This window comes from Conger conger, chromosome 7 (assembly GCF_963514075.1).
Source record: "Conger conger chromosome 7, fConCon1.1, whole genome shotgun sequence".
Taxonomy (NCBI): domain Eukaryota; kingdom Metazoa; phylum Chordata; class Actinopteri; order Anguilliformes; family Congridae; genus Conger; species Conger conger.
This window is the reverse complement of record NC_083766.1, coordinates 9,403,508-9,419,177: the sequence shown is the minus strand read 5'-3', so window position 1 is coordinate 9,419,177 and position 15,670 is coordinate 9,403,508. Positions and strand designations below refer to the sequence as shown.

The following is a 15,670-nucleotide window of genomic DNA, read 5'->3' as shown; positions in this document are numbered from 1 at the left end:
ACGTGTGTCTGTGTGTGTGTATGCGCGTGCCAGTGTGTGTGTGTGTGTGTGTGTGTGTATGTGTGTGTGTGTGTGTGTGTGTGTGTGTGTGTATGTGTGTGTGTGTGTGTGTATGTGTGTGTGTGTGTGTGTATGTGTGTGTGTGTGTGTGTGTGTGTGTGTATGTGTGTATGTGTGTATGTGTGTATGTGTGTGTGTGTGTGTGTGTGTGTGTGTGTGTGTGTGTGTGTGTGTGTGTGTGTGTGTGTGTGTGTGTGTGTGTGTGCGTGCGTGCGTGCGTGCGTGCGTGTGTCTATAAACGAGTGTGCAGCAGTCAGGCGGTTAGCTTAGCGGACACTCTGAGGCCTTACTGTGTTGAAGCTTTGCTGTAAACGCTAGGGGCCGTGGCCTCTGAGAGGCCCCAGCACTCGCTCCGCCACCAGCAGCTTCTCATTGTTCCCGCCGCCACCGAGCATCAGCACTGGCGGGGCCCGGTTGCCATGGGAACTGGTGGCACACAGGACATCCAGCGCAGGGATACACGGGCCCCTGCTCCGAGCGCCACAAACAGCAGCCTGCCCTCCGCCGTCATGTGACCACGCTATGTAGGTCAGTTGTTCTGTGGCCAGAGGACAGCGGCTCTTATTAGAGTGAGTCTGTGCAAGGGACGGACCCATGTCGCCGCTCTTCCGTACCGTGTTTTAGGGGCTCTGGGCCAACCGCTTTCACACCGCTAACAATCCCAGTCGCTAAGCATACAGAGCTATCGGTGTCCCCTTTCTCGCTCACTCCACTTTCATTCTGACCTTATGCCCCTGCATCCCTCAGGTTAGGGAATATTCTCCGTCAAATGTAGTGTTTTCTCCGTTGGTTTGTTTTTTTTAGAGAAAACGGTTCTAATGATTTCTTAATCAAAGCAGCCAACGTGGGGCTGCATATATCCAATTCCCACCCTCATTTATAATGTCCTATTATCTGTAACCACACTTGCGTTCATGCGAGAACCCCACAGCCAACTCAGGTGAGTGTAGAGATTGGTTGTTGTGTGACCCTTATTACAGTAGGACTTTAGAGATACGAACCTCAGAAAACTGAAAAGTATGGTTGGGCGACATGGCTCAGGCAGGGGTGACATGGCTTAGGCAGTAAGAGCAGTGAGAAACAGGCAAATCATTTTAAAACCCCCAAAGATCACGATATATTGATGGCTACGGCTAATACATGCAGCGACTTTGACCTTTGCTTAGCAATGGTGTGTCTTGTTGCTTTGCCAACGTCACTATATGGAGTTTCTGATTTGACTATTTTACGAGTTAAGACTATTGTTAGTTATTTGCTTGCATATTTTTATTACCGTTTTTGTTGGGCAAATACCAGTGAGGTTATTGCTTTATTATGACTCAAGATAAACTGAACTGAAATCGATATTTAATTACGTAAAACTGGTGTATTTCAACGTCACTTTCAGAGTTTCAAAAAAATGTCAGATTTTTGAACAACAGACCTGGTGTGCTCTGTTCTCTGAGGGTACATGAAAACTTCAATAGAGAGAAAGACTGATGCACTAATGCAATTTTGAAGAGTTCATCTTTTGTTGGGGGCAACATTAGCTCGGGAGGTAAGAGCAGTCGTCTGGTCGCCGGTTCAATCCCCCGCCCTTGAAGTTTCCCGGAGCAAGACACCTAACTCCCATTGCTCCTGATGTGCTGGTTGGTACCTTGAATGGCAGCCTATTGCCACTGGCGTGTGTGAACTGGTGAACGAGAGGAATCGATTGTAAAGAGATGTATACAGTGCAATCCAGTCCACAGTTTGTTCAAAAAACATTTTGTTCATTTGTTGTGTTGTGAGTAACTGGATAGTTGTTGTGGGTATACTGGCATGCATGGTGCTATTTCTGCCGGTAGTTGACCCTGTGGTGTGGTGACCGGTCTCTCTGTGTCCGTCAGATCGCCATGGGGATTCCCCTCCATCGGATGAAGGACATCCGGATGCTATATGGGGTGCAGCCCTGGGGCGACTCGCTCATCGATTTTGAGGGCCTGTCCACAGCCCCCTCCCCACGGGGTCACGTTATCGCCGCCCGCATCACCAGCGAGAACCCCGACGAGGTACGTGCGGCCGTGGTTACGGAGAGCGAGGTCTGTGAGGGTGTACCCATCAGGGTCAACCCTGTGCTCAAATACTTTACTGTAGTCGATTTGATCCTGACTGGTGCAGTTGAGCCAACCGAGAGGCCGCACATTCAGTGTAATGTAATGTAGTGTAATGTGTGTTGCAGGGGTTCAAGCCCAGTTCAGGCACGGTGCAGGAGCTGAACTTCCGCAGCAATAAGAACGTGTGGGGCTACTTCAGCGTGACGGCCGCCGGCGGGCTGCACGAGTTCGCAGACTCCCAGTTCGGACACTGCTTCTCCTGGGGGGAGAACCGGGAGGAGGCCATCTCGTGAGTGCGGCAGCTTGGTCTGCTCTCCTGTCTCTCTTCTTTTACGTCTGGTTCATGGACACATTCCAAGACTTTTCCTTTTTTCAGTTTATTGGTGGTATTGAGATTTACGCTTAAATCTTTATGATTTTGTTTGATTGGTGTCAACTCTAGTTTTGTGACTCATAAATGGAAAGTAAGGTATTCCATTGTAACATGATGTACTGTATGTATCTGAGATTACTGCAGTAGCATGGTGTCTGCCTCCCCTTAATAACTGATTGGATTTGTCTGTCCATCCTTCCATCCATCCAACCACCCATGATCTTAACCGCTTATTTCTGGTCAGGGTCGTGGGGGGGAGCTGGACCCTATCCCAGCATGCAATGGGCAGAGGCAGGAAATATACCCTGGGCAGGTTGCCTGATTGGATTCAGTGTATTCATACTCATTTAATTGGAAAATCTCAATGTGAGGCAGGGTTTAGGTTATGTTCAGGTCTTAGGGTCAACTATTATTTCTTGCACTTGTTGGTGATGAGTTTCATTGTCTGTATGTGTGTTGTGCGTGTCCCCTCAATAGCATGCTGATTATACCACCCTACGTAAGATGGTGACCATTTGTGTCCCCTCCCGGAGATAGTGTTCATATATGTGTCTGCTCAGCAACATGGCATCTCTTTTCAGTAACATGGAGACGATAGTGTGCATGTGTTCTCAGTAGTATGCTGTCTGTGCACGTGTCCCCTCAGTAACATGGTGGTGGCCTTGAAGGAGTTGTCCATCCGCGGGGACTTCAGGACCACAGTAGAGTACCTCATTAAGCTGCTGGAGACAGAGAGCTTCCAGCACAACACCATCGACACGGGCTGGCTGGACCGGCTCATTGCAGAAAAGATGCAGGTAAAGAGCACTGCTGTGTGAGTGTGTGAAAGTCCTACAGGTGGGTGCCTATTTCAGCAAGGGAGTATGTTAAAACCCACCTCTGGCCACCTTCACTTTCATGTATGGTTGTGCTGTTGCGCTTTAATGTTTGGCTGTGTAGCAGGAGTTCACTGGCCTGCTGCATCCAGTGATCTCCTTTTTGGCATCTGTGTGCCGGTTAGGCAGAGCGGCCGGACACCATGCTGGGCATCGTGAGCGGGTCTCTCCACGTGGCCGACGTCAACTTCCGCAACAGTGTCTCCAACTTCCTGCACTCTTTGGAGAGGTACAGCAACCGTTCTTTCTTTCTTTCTTTCTTTCTTTCTCTTCAGGAAGAAATAGCGCTGCCTGGTCCAAGGTTTTGGAAGGTCAGTCTCTCGCAGTGCTGAAATCCATTCATGCTCCGTTTTGTTTGTCTCCCTCTCCTTAGGGGTCAGGTGCTGCCCGCCCATACCTTGCTCAACACTGTGGACGTGGAGCTGATCTACGAGGGCACCAAGTACGTGCTGAAGGTGACGCGACAGTCGCCCAACTCGTACGTGGTGATCATGAACGGCTCCTTTGTGGAGGTGGATGTTCACCGGCTGAGTGACGGAGGCCTTCTCCTGTCCTACGATGGCAGCAGCTATACCACCTACATGAAGGAGGAGGTGGACAGGTACAGAGCTCACATCACATCCATCGCTGAGATTACTGCACTACAGACTGTACTGAGATTACTGCACTACAGACTGTACTGAGATTACTGCACTACAGACTGTACTGAGATTACTGCACTACAGACTGTACTGAGATTACTGCTGTACTACAGACTGTACTGAGATTACTACTGTACTACAGACTGTACTGAGATTACTGCACTACAGACTGTACTGAGATTACTGCACTACAGACTGTACTGAGATTACTGCACTACAGACTGTACTGAGATTACTGCTGTACTACAGACTGTACTGAGATTACTACTGTACTACAGACTGTACTGAGATTACTGCTGTACTACAGACTGTACTGAGATTACTACTGTACTACAGACTGTACTGAGATTACTGCTGTACTACAGACTGTACTGAGATTACTGCTGTACTACAGACTGTACTGAGATTACTACTGTACTACAGACTGTACTGAGATTACTACTGCACTACAGACTGTACTGAGATTACTGTACTAAAGACTAGTGAAATTACTGCTGTACTACAGATTGCACTGAGATCACTGCTGTAACGCGTGCTCCTTTGGACCCTGCACTGTTTGTATGTAGTCTGCTGAGCTTGGTGCTGTTTGCGCTCTCCATGCAGGTACCGCATCACCATAGGGAATAAGACGTGCGTGTTTGAGAAGGAGAACGACCCGTCTCTGCTACGCTCGCCCTCTGCGGGGAAGCTCATCCAGTACACCGTGGAGGACGGCGGTCACGTGTTCGCCGGCCAGTGCTACGCCGAAATCGAGGTGAGCGGTTGGCGCGGAGCTGTACTGAGTTCGGTCAGGGGTGCTCAGCCGCACAGAGAGCCAATCGCGTGTCTGCGTCCCCCGTCAGGTGATGAAGATGGTGATGACGCTGACGGCCGTGGAGTCGGGGTGCATACACTATGTGAAGAGGGCTGGGGCCGTGCTGGAACAGGGGTGTGTCATCGCCAAGCTGCAGCTGGACGACCCCAGCAGGGTGCAGCAGGTGTGTGTGTGTAGGGTAGAGTGCCAAGGGCTCTGATTTGCCCTCTCTGGTCCTTGACTAAATTTTGTTTTGTATGGAGAGGACTAGGCTTAATATGTGGCTGGCTCTATGTTTTTTAACATTTGGCCAAACGTTTTAATTGCCCGAATGTGGAAAAATTAGGAAATCTTTTATCTTTCAAAATATCTTCATACTCTCAGAAATAAAGTGACAGTGGATGTACATTTTTGTTCTTCCAAGGATAAAATTTCCCAAAGGTACCCTGGAAGTACAGTAATGTCTCTTTGGGTACAAATGAGCACATTTTCCCAAGCAAAAAAGGTACAAATTCATAAGTGGGTTTAGCACGATAGCAGTGTGTGAGCGCCGCGGGCTGCGTTTCAGGCGGAGCTCCACACGGGGCCGCTGCCCCGCATCCAGGCCGTGGCCCTGCGGGGGGAGAAGCTGCACCGGGTCTTCCACAACGCGCTGGACCACCTGCTCCACATCATGAACGGCTACTCCCTGCCAGAGCCCTTTTTCAGCATGAAGGTGAGAGCCCCCTACCCAACCTACTCAGAGGTCTGACACGTGTGCACAGACACGCCCACATACCTGCACATTAACGTCACTGTCAGGTCCCTTTCAAGCACATGTACGGGAAATACCTCTTCTGAAATATTGAGGGTGAATGATTGAACTGTGTCTGTATCAACAGTCCTCACACGGGGCACCAACTATGTAGAGGTATTTCCCCTACATACACATGATTAGTGATGAATATTTATTAAAACCTATTAAAGTACAAACATGTACAGTACACACACAGACCTCAGGCCCTCGCAGTGCTTGTAACTTTAAATTACGCAACTTCCAGACCCTTGCGTAGGACGCACACGTGTGCATGAAGACGCATGTCCTCATGTGCAGACATGCATGTCCTCATGTGCAGACACGTATGTCCTCATGTGCAGACAGGCAGACTTCATAACCCTTGCACAACACGGACAAACAGATTCCACACATACCACTACTTGATCCTCAGACGATGTGCACATTTTAAACCTTATGTGTTTGTGTCTGTTTGTGGGTGTGCGCATGAGTGTGTGTGCACGTGTATGTGTATGTGTGTGTGTGTGTGTGTGTGTCTGTGTACCTGTATGTGTCTGTGTGTGTGCGGGCATGTGTCAGTGTGTATATGTGTCTGTGTGAGTATATGTGTGTGTGTGTGTGTGTGTGTGTGTGTATGAGTGAGTATATGTGTGTGTGTGTGTGTGTGTGTGTGTGTGTGAGTGAGTATATATGCGAGTGTGTGTATTGTGTGTGTGTGTCTGTGTGTATGTGTGTGTGTGTGTGAGTGAGTGAGTATATATGTGAGTGTGTGTATTGTGTGTGTGTGTCTGTGTGTATATCTCGATGTGAATGTGTGTGTTTATGTCCCCTCAGCTGAAGGAGTGGGTGGAGACGCTGATGAAGACTCTGAGGGACCCCTCTCTCCCCTTGCTGGAGCTGCAGGACATCATGACCAGCGTCTCCGGCCGCATCCCCCCCGCCGTGGAGAAAGCCATCAAAAAGGAAATGGCCCAGTATGCCAGCAATATCACCTCTGTGCTCTGCCAGTTCCCCAGCCAACAGGTGGGCACAGCACACACACACACACACACACACACACATATACCGACACACACACGCACACAAATACTCACACTCAGACACACACCCACACGCACGCAAATACGGCTTTACTTACATAATTTATTTTTGAGTCATTTATGTTAAAAATGAATGTGGTTGAAAGTAACTCATACTATTATTAGGTGACTATTTTTTACTGATACATTTATTTCCATTTTTTCATCATTACGTCATTTTTTGCATCAGTACTTGTAGTTTATTTAGTTTCAATTTCTTCATAATCCCTATCTACTCGAGTACACATTTTCAGTGCACTTTCAATCATGCTAACATCGGTCTCAGGATATTTCTTCGTTCCTTTGCAAGCACAAACATGCGTTGTACACAGTGATGTATGCTGTAGCGTGATTAGCGTCATTGGGCTCCTCTGTGTATTTCAGATCGCCAACATCCTGGACAGCCACGCGGCCACGCTTAATCGCAAGTCTGAACGCGAGGTCTTCTTCATGAACACCCAGAGCATTGTGCAGCTGGTACAGAAGTAAGGCTGGCACCTCTCCCACATCCCCCACCGCCCCCTCCATGAGTCTGGCTGCTCCCTACCGAGAGAGCTGCACATGGGCCTTCTTGTGTGGGACTAATAGTTTATTATAATAATCTTTATAGACATACGTATGCAGAAAACAAAAAATGCATAACGTTCATGAATTGACATTACCTAATGTAGTTGTTAATCATTCATAAGTAATGATGTACAAATACATTAAGTAAGCATGATTTTAACTTCATTAGTTTGTAAACTGCTAACTTATTAGTAAGCGAACCATAGGATGAACTATAAATTAGGTAACCATTAACAAATACATTAACTGTTTTTTTCATTCCGACATGAATTTGAATTACCTGCTATAGTTGTTTTACATTATGATGAACATGAATTAATGATGTACAAATACATTAATATAGCTGTACACATTAAATTAATAGTTAGTTAGTTAACTACATTAGTTGGTGCCAATTCATGTAACCTTATTGTAATGTGTTGCCCAAAAAAATTAAATATAAAACCGCATTTATTTAAAAATCTATATTTAGCATGCCTAAGACTTTTGCACAGCAATGTACTGTACATAACCCTTAATGAGCTCCAAATGGAGTTCTAAATGGAAGTGACCCCCTGTGTCTGGCAGTGTCTGGTACTGACGTGGCTGTTTTGGCCCTCAGGTACCGCAGTGCCATTCGGGGCCACATGAAGGCAGTGGTGATGGATGTGCTCAGGCAGTACCTGAAGGTGGAGGTGCAGTTTCAGAACGGTGAGCCTCCCCCCCTCCCTCCCTGAACACTGACCTCTCGCTTCTCCTGGCGCGGCGCCGAACGTCGTTTCAGACTCCCGCTCTGAAAGCGGGACCTTTAGCATGAAGTCGGCTGAGAGGATTAGCCGTGGATGTGTGGAATTCGTTTGTAATCCCTTTAATTTCGCTGTGAAGCCTGAACTGTGTCAGTCAGCGCGCGCAGACTGAAGTCGGTGTCGAGGCTAATTTTGACTTGCAGTTCCTACGCATTTCCACATGATGGCAGTGTGGCGCCGCCGGGCGCAAAAGCCAGCATCCGTCTTTGTTCTTCAGTCAATATTTGTTTTCGTTATATACCTTGAAAAATATGTTCCTGGAATAAAATGAATAGACTTTCACGGTTAATTTAATTGCTTCCCCCCCAAACATAATCTACTCAGAGTTAATTCCATTTTAGGTTCTGCCACAAATAAAAATACATTTGCTTTTGCAATTGATGTCCTTGTAGACAGACAGAGCCGTGCGGCTGACTCACTGATGGGCTCCGGGCTTACTAGGTGTGTTCATTAACTTTTAAGAAAAGCTGTTGAGATACCAGCCGAAGAATTAAAACAATGATGTCACGTCCGCCAAAAATGTAAAAACAAAAACATTAAACACCAGTAACTGGTTTTCATTTCATGATTTTTCATAAAACAAATGACCTGAGCTGTGCCAAAGTAATTTCTTTAAGATAATTATTTAATGGGTAAAACAGGATAGATATCAAAATGGCTGCCGGCCAATGGCTGTTATGAGTCAGTGTGAAATTGAGGGCACCTCAGTCTGTGTGGCTTAAACTGAGTCTCACAGCGTCTTTGACGTGCATATGCTTCATGCTCTGACTAAAACTCCTGTTTTTCTTCTTTAACATTTGGCTTTATGTTTTAAACATGCCGGATGCTTACTGTGACAGTGGGGGGGTCTTTGGTGAGGTGTGGGTGGTGTGAAAGCTGGGAACGTCCTGCAGATAGTCAAAGTGAAATCCAGGTCACAGCTATGCTTTGCTTGCAGGACCCAGTTCTGCTGACTTCTTAATCACCTCCCTCCCACTATTGGCTGCAGGGTGTGCGCACACGTATGTGTGTGTGTGTGTGTGTGTGTGTGTGTGTGTGTGAGTGAGTATGCATGTACTGTATATGTGTGGGTTTGTGTTTGTCCATATACTATTTGTGTATGTGTGCTTTTTAAAATATGTATTTAACTGCATATTGTGTGTGTGTCTCTGTGAGGGTGCATTTGTTTACTGCTGTGTGTCTCTATCTGTTGCGACGTGTGTGTTAGTGCTGTGAACATTGGCAGGAAATTGTGTTCACATTTAAGCTTCTAAAATTGGTATGAATTAGAATATATTCAAATATCATTTGCATACATATGTATACTGTCAGGTGCAATGTATAATAATAAACGGTGATGCTTCCTGTAATATAGGCCTAAGCGTTATCATCTGCATGGGTGTAGTGTAACACAATAGGACAGTGACAACATTGTTCGAAATATAATGCTTTTAGTTAGCTGCGGAGTAGTAAGTCTACACTGCGTTAAGTGATGTTCATACAATTCAGGAATTATCGCAACTAACAAAACTGACCAACAGTATCAACAAAGGAACCCCACAGATAAAGCGTGTTGTCACTGCAGCGTCGTTTTCAATGGCTTGGCATTTATTATGCACAATACAAGATTGCACAATAGCCTGAAAGTCCGTTGCTGCTGATATCACAGCCATGCTGACCATTGCCCGTTTGTGTTCTTTTTGTTATCTGACAAGGGACGTTATGTTCGATAGCTACCCAGGGCACATAGACGTTGAAAATATGGTTGCATTTGTGAACGTGATTTGGCTCTCGTGATGTACATTGGCGGGACCTAAAATAAAGATTAAAATTCTCAAATGAAAATTTTAACTTTGGGGGGGGGGGGAGAAAGTATCAAACAATATTAAAACTATATGTATATATAAACTAGTCGTAGTGTGTGTTTGTGCATGTATCTGTGTGTTTGTGCAGGAATCTGCGTTTGACTGTGTTGGTGCCTGTATCTGTGTGTGTGTCTGTGTCTGTGTCTGTGTCTGTGTCTGTGTCTGTGTCTGTGTCTGTGTCTGTGTCTGTGTCTGTGTCTGTGTGTGTGTGAGAGCATGTCTGACTCTGTGTGACTTCGTTTGAGTGTCTATCTGTGTGTGCATGTGCATGTGTGTGTGAGGGAGCGAGCGCGCGTGTGTGTGTGTGTGTGTGCGTGTGTGTGTGTGTGTGTGTGTGTGTGTGTGTGTGTGTACATGCGTGTGTGAGAGCGAGCGCGCGCGCGTGTGTGTGTGTGTCCGTGCGCGCGGGTGTGGGTGAGAGCGCGTGTGAGCGTGTGAACACGAACGCGGCTCTGTTTTTCACAGCCTCTGGCTCCCCGGCGGCGCTGTGCCGGCCAGCGCACACCTCATGCTGATGTGTTTAATTGCGTTGGTCTGCAGGACACTACGACAAGTGCGTGTTCACGCTGCGGGAGGAAAACAAGGGGGACATGGCCAACGTGCTCAACTACATCTTCTCACACGCCCAGGTCACCAAGAAGAACCTGCTGGTCACCATGCTGATAGTGAGTAGGGCTGGACGCTGCCGCATCGGGGGGGGGGGGGGGGGCAGGCGAGAGAGCCACAGAGCCAGAGAGAGGGGCCAACAGGCTCTAAATAGAGTATGGAGCAGCGTGTAGCCTGGTGGCTAAGGTACATGACTGGGACCGGGAATGTTGGTGGTTCAAGCCCCGGTGTGAACACCGTAAGATCCATGTAGCTCTAGGGCTGTTCAGCAAAGCCCTTAACCCCACATCGCTCTAGGGGGATTGTCCCCTGCTTAGTTCAATCAACTGTAAGTCGCTATGGATAAAAGCGTCAGCTATATAACTGTACTGTAATGTGACATACATCTGCATACAGTCACTGAGTTAAGTCACTCTTTTGTTGCTTGATAAAAACAATGAACAGAACGTGTGGACAAGAAGTTTGTGTTCAACAAGGCTGGGCTCTCTTCTTCTCTTTCTTGTTTCCTCTCTCCCGCCCTCTCCGTTGCTCCCTCCTTCTTTCCCTCCTCTCTTTCCCTCGCTCTCTCTCCTGATATTTTGAGAGGTCGTAATGGGGCAGCGATACAGGCAGGCGAGGCGCTCCCTTGCCTCCTCTCCTCTCTCTCTCTTTCCCGCGTCCCCTGCCCGGTATTGTAAATAAGTCTGGGTGTGAGAGAATCTCATTACCGCGACACAAAGCGCCATTTCCTGGGAGGATTGAGGGAGGGGGGGGGCAGTAATCAGGGCTGCGGTGATGGGGAGGGAGAGTGGCAGCTGGGCTCCTGTTCTGGCCCTCGGTTCCCTTCACAGTCCGGTCGCTCGAGTGTGTAATTACTGCGGGGTGCGGGTGAGGTGTGAGGTCTTTTCTCAGAAACGGCAGCCCCCCACCCCCACCCCCCATGCGCCCCCGCTATGCTCAGAAACCCAGGTGAGGGATACGCATCCAAAATTGAGACACCCCCCCCCCCCCGACATATACACCGATATTGGGCAGCCTGTAGCGTAGTGGCTAAGGTACATGACTGGGACCTGGAAGGTTGGTGGTTGAAGCCCCAGTGTAGCCGATAAGATACACACAGCTGTTGGGCCGTTGAGCAAGGCCCTTAACCCTTGCTCTCTGGGTGCTGGCCACTGCTAGGATGGGTCAATTGCAGAGGATAAATTACCCCACGGGGTTCAATTCTTCTGTATACATACAGCCACCCCTTCAGAAAGGCCTAGGAATCACAATGCATTTCAACGGTAATGTGTCTTGAAAAACGGTCATATGATCAAATACAACGCTGGCGTCGCATCCATCTGTTAAGGGAGATGTAACTCCAGTCACATACAGTATACTCTCTCAAGTTTCATTTTCTCACAAACTCTTTTTGACGCGCTTGTCTTTCCTTCCTTGACCACGTCTCCCCCCCCCCCCCCAGGACCAGCTGTGTGGCCGGGACCCCACTCTCACGGACGAGCTGATGGCCATCCTGACCGAGCTCACCCAGCTCAGCAAGACCACCAACGCCAAGGTGGCTCTGCGTGCGCGACAGGTGAGCCTTTCCTGTTCCCCCCCCTTCCCTCATTGGTCCTCCAGATACCAGGAAGAGCAGTGGGAACCAAGGGGTGTGTCTGTTTACAGTATGCGAGTCTTTGGTGCGGGTGTGTGCGTGTATGCCAGACCTGGGTCAAATAAGTTTTGGATTTAAATTGTTTTGGATTGCCTTACTTTTCTGTGCTCAACTGATCTTGCCTGGTGCAACTGAGCCAACCAAGAGGACCAGAAAGCTATTTTGACTATCCATGGTCTAGAGCTGGGATCCTCATCTCTGGCCCTCAAATCCAAATCCAGCCCTGGTTTTCTTTTCTCCTGGGTAACTAACTAAACAATTAGTGCTACTGATTGCCCAGACTTCAAACCTGACTCCCAGGTAAATGGAGGGTGAAAAACCAGCAGTTCTCGGCCCTCGAGGACCGTGATTTGAGGAGCCAGGGGTCTAGTGTTGACGGTGACAGGGATGGGAGTGGCTTTGTGCAGACCATGTGACTCATTAGCATACAGCAGATTGTCCCTGATCCAGTTCTTACACCTTGAACTCCCTGGCACTTCCAGGAACGTCCCGTGTCAGAAGGACACGACGTACTGAATTAACCAGCAAATGAGAACTCATGAAAGCCAACTTTAAAAAATCAGAATTAAAGCCTTCCGAGCGTTTGCCTCATTCACGGCCGGAGACAAGTGCACTCAGAACGATATCAAGTAGGCTCACGGTGTGCCTTTTTGACATTAACTGTAATTGAGATGAGATTAACTGTAATTTTGAATGAAAGTCTAATGCCAGGCTCACTTTACATGATTCTAAGCCTGATTTAGCTGTTGCCGACAAATTCTTTGGGGCGGAAAAGTGTTCGTTGGACACTTGATTGGTTGTTTGGTTGGCACGGGTAATCTTGTAGTGTGAGCCCGAACAACCTCTGAATCGGGAGCCTCCTGCCCCGGCCGGCAAGACGTTGAGGACGCCCCCGATTATTTCAGACACGTTTCATTTTATCGTAAGAATGCTGCTGGAACCCTGTAGGCACGTGATGCCAAATCGTTAAATGTGCACAACGTCATACGCGGGCAACAATGTGAGCTGCTCGCCGACGTTAGGATTTTAAAAGTCGTGCAGTGAGAGCCCGGCTCAAGTGCCGTGTTGCGATGCGAGCCGTCTCTCCGGGTCCCAGAGTGAGCGTTTGCTTTGGTCTGTCTCGCCTCCTCCAGGTCCTGATCGCCTCCCACCTGCCCTCCTACGAGCTGAGGCACAACCAGGTGGAGTCCATCTTCCTCTCCGCCATCGATATGTACGGCCACCAGTTCTGCATCGAGAACCTGCAGGTATGCAACGGCCTGGCCCAAAGGACCCACTGCGACTGCCCTGCTGGGTTTACAACGCTAACCCACCTGAAAACATCGTATGCACAAGTATACCTGAAGTAGGCTGACTAGACATCCTCTTTTTCCCAGACGTTTCTTCTTTTTGGGTCAGAACATAACTGTCAAGACTGTTTTCTAAATGCCAAAAAACATTCTGTTTGTTCCGTAGACAAATAGCCAAATATTGTGTTCAGTATTCTCATTTATACAATTATACAATGCAATATATGGTCACCCTGTCTGATGTATGCTATGCTGGCCAAGTGTATTACTTCAGAATACTTGAAGTATATTTTAAAATTATGTTATTATGCTTCAAGTATACTGTGCATACAACTGTTTTCATGTGGGTAGCCTTACCAATGACCTACGTACCAGAAGGAACCCTTGTATAGCATTCTTCTATTTTCAGGACTATAGTGTTTCTGAGAACGGGAAACAGGTCCCTCATCTCCCCATGTTAGGGCCATGGGCCTTCAGGTCAAAAGGTCACAGTTAGCTGTTCAGTCACTTTACTGTGCTGTTTGAGTGCCTACAGGGACTCCTGCTGGATAAGCGTTATGTCATTTTACATAATGGTAGAGACAAAATGGTGACCTTACTAATGAATAATCAACAGAAGAAGGGAGTTTAGGAACGTTGTTCTGATAATGTGCAGAGAAGCCCTCAATAAATTTACACCTTTGGACATGTGTTCATGCAGCCGAGGGAAATGAATCACACCTTATAATTTTGTTTGTATGTTCATTGAGTGTCCCGTGTCGCCCTCTGTATCTGTACTGGAATGTATATCTTTCACTGTATGTTTCTCCCCTCCCCCTCAGAAACTGATCCTGTCGGAGACGTCCATCTTTGATGTGCTGCCCAATTTCTTCTACCACAGCAACCAAGTGGTCAGGATGGCTGCCCTGGAGGTGAGAGCACAGCTGACGTGTGTGTGTGTGTGTGTGTGTGTGTGTGTGTGTGTGTGTGTGTGTGTGTGTGTGTGTGTGTGTGTGTGTGTGTGTGTGGGGAGGAGGTGTTGGGGTGTGTACAGGGGTTAGGACTTGTGTTCAGATGATCACTGGCTCAGGAAGCAGGACGGCCTTGAGTTAAATTACTAAATTCCTCTGGGTGAAGTTTTCATTTTTGTACATTTGCAAAGTATTTGCTAGTGTTCTCAGAATTCCCCCCAGACACAGGCTAAATTACTAAATAACTGTTTAATTGGAGAGATAATGGAATCAAACCTATAAAGCCTGTTGTTTTCAACTGATTTATTTAATTGCGTAAATCAAAACAATAGCGGCGAAAGAACATAATTTCGGTTGCGATGATCGCGGCAAACAAATAGATGGCTGGTGAGAAATGGAGATGAAGAGGAATTTAAATTTTAAGGATGGCCTGTCGCCCCTGCGTTGTTGACCCTCTCCCTCCCCGTCCTCGTTCCGTGACCAGGTGTACGTGCGCAGGGCCTACATCGCCTACGAGCTCAACAGCGTCCAGCACCGACAACTCAAGGACAACACCTGCATCGTGGAGTTCCAGTTCATGCTGCCGACCTCCCACCCCAACAGGTACCCACGATGCACTGCCACCCCTCACTGGCGCAGGGGCGGGGGCCTGGTGGCATCTCCTGTCTGAGCGCACAGGAAGCCGTAGTCACTGCTCAAAAGCGGCTTCCGGCGATTTCTGAATGTTACATTAGAGTAGCAGAGACGCAGTGCCGGGTCTGTTCTGCAGCGGGTTCATGAGCCAGTGGTCCTCCTCTTCCTCTGCACTGACTGTGGAGAGAGCTGGTCTACATGCCCACGTCATTCTATTAGCTTTTCTCATCTCCGCAAGGAGACGTCAACGTGCTATGCTTTAAAGAACCAAGCGAGAATTTACAGCGCTGACCGAGAGGCCCGTCTGAAAATGAGAAACCTCATCAGCCGTGATTTCTGGCTCTGGTTTCACCAGTGTTCTCCTGTTCTCTTGTCTCTGGCATTTGTCAGCATAAGCGCGGTGCTGTGTGTGTGTTTTATCGTTTGTTTCACACCTGCAGTAGGACTTCTCCTTTGCCGATTGTTGTTGATGTGTTCGCGCCCGTTTTCATTTGTTAATTTTACGATTCATTTGTTTCTTGCTTTTTCACTCTGTTTTTTAGTTTTGTTTTTGGTACCTTTATACCCCCGACTGCCAGACTCTTGATAGCTTTTGCAGGTGGCTCAGATTTGCATGTTCCTGGCTTAGCGTGTTCAAATCTTTGGCTGACCGCCTACTTTTATTTTTGAACCACAATTTGTCTACATGCAAC

The 15,670-nt window shown here is 47.8% G+C and overlaps 1 protein-coding gene across 1 annotated transcript in view; it reads left to right on the top strand.

Moving 5' to 3' along the window:
- Window positions 1-15,670, top strand: part of acaca (acetyl-CoA carboxylase alpha) — a 77,442-nt gene that overhangs the window by 14,085 nt on the left and 47,687 nt on the right. Inside the window, exons 12-27 of the mRNA XM_061247987.1 lie at window positions 1,929-2,090; window positions 2,261-2,424; window positions 3,155-3,305; window positions 3,509-3,612; window positions 3,757-3,984; window positions 4,628-4,778; window positions 4,867-5,001; window positions 5,386-5,532; window positions 6,427-6,615; window positions 7,056-7,156; window positions 7,840-7,928; window positions 10,408-10,532; window positions 11,915-12,028; window positions 13,240-13,353; window positions 14,217-14,306; window positions 14,830-14,948. Of these exons, the coding sequence (XP_061103971.1) occupies window positions 1,929-2,090; window positions 2,261-2,424; window positions 3,155-3,305; window positions 3,509-3,612; window positions 3,757-3,984; window positions 4,628-4,778; window positions 4,867-5,001; window positions 5,386-5,532; window positions 6,427-6,615; window positions 7,056-7,156; window positions 7,840-7,928; window positions 10,408-10,532; window positions 11,915-12,028; window positions 13,240-13,353; window positions 14,217-14,306; window positions 14,830-14,948 (2,183 nt within the window). The remainder of the gene's footprint in view (window positions 1-1,928; window positions 2,091-2,260; window positions 2,425-3,154; window positions 3,306-3,508; window positions 3,613-3,756; window positions 3,985-4,627; window positions 4,779-4,866; window positions 5,002-5,385; window positions 5,533-6,426; window positions 6,616-7,055; window positions 7,157-7,839; window positions 7,929-10,407; window positions 10,533-11,914; window positions 12,029-13,239; window positions 13,354-14,216; window positions 14,307-14,829; window positions 14,949-15,670) is intronic.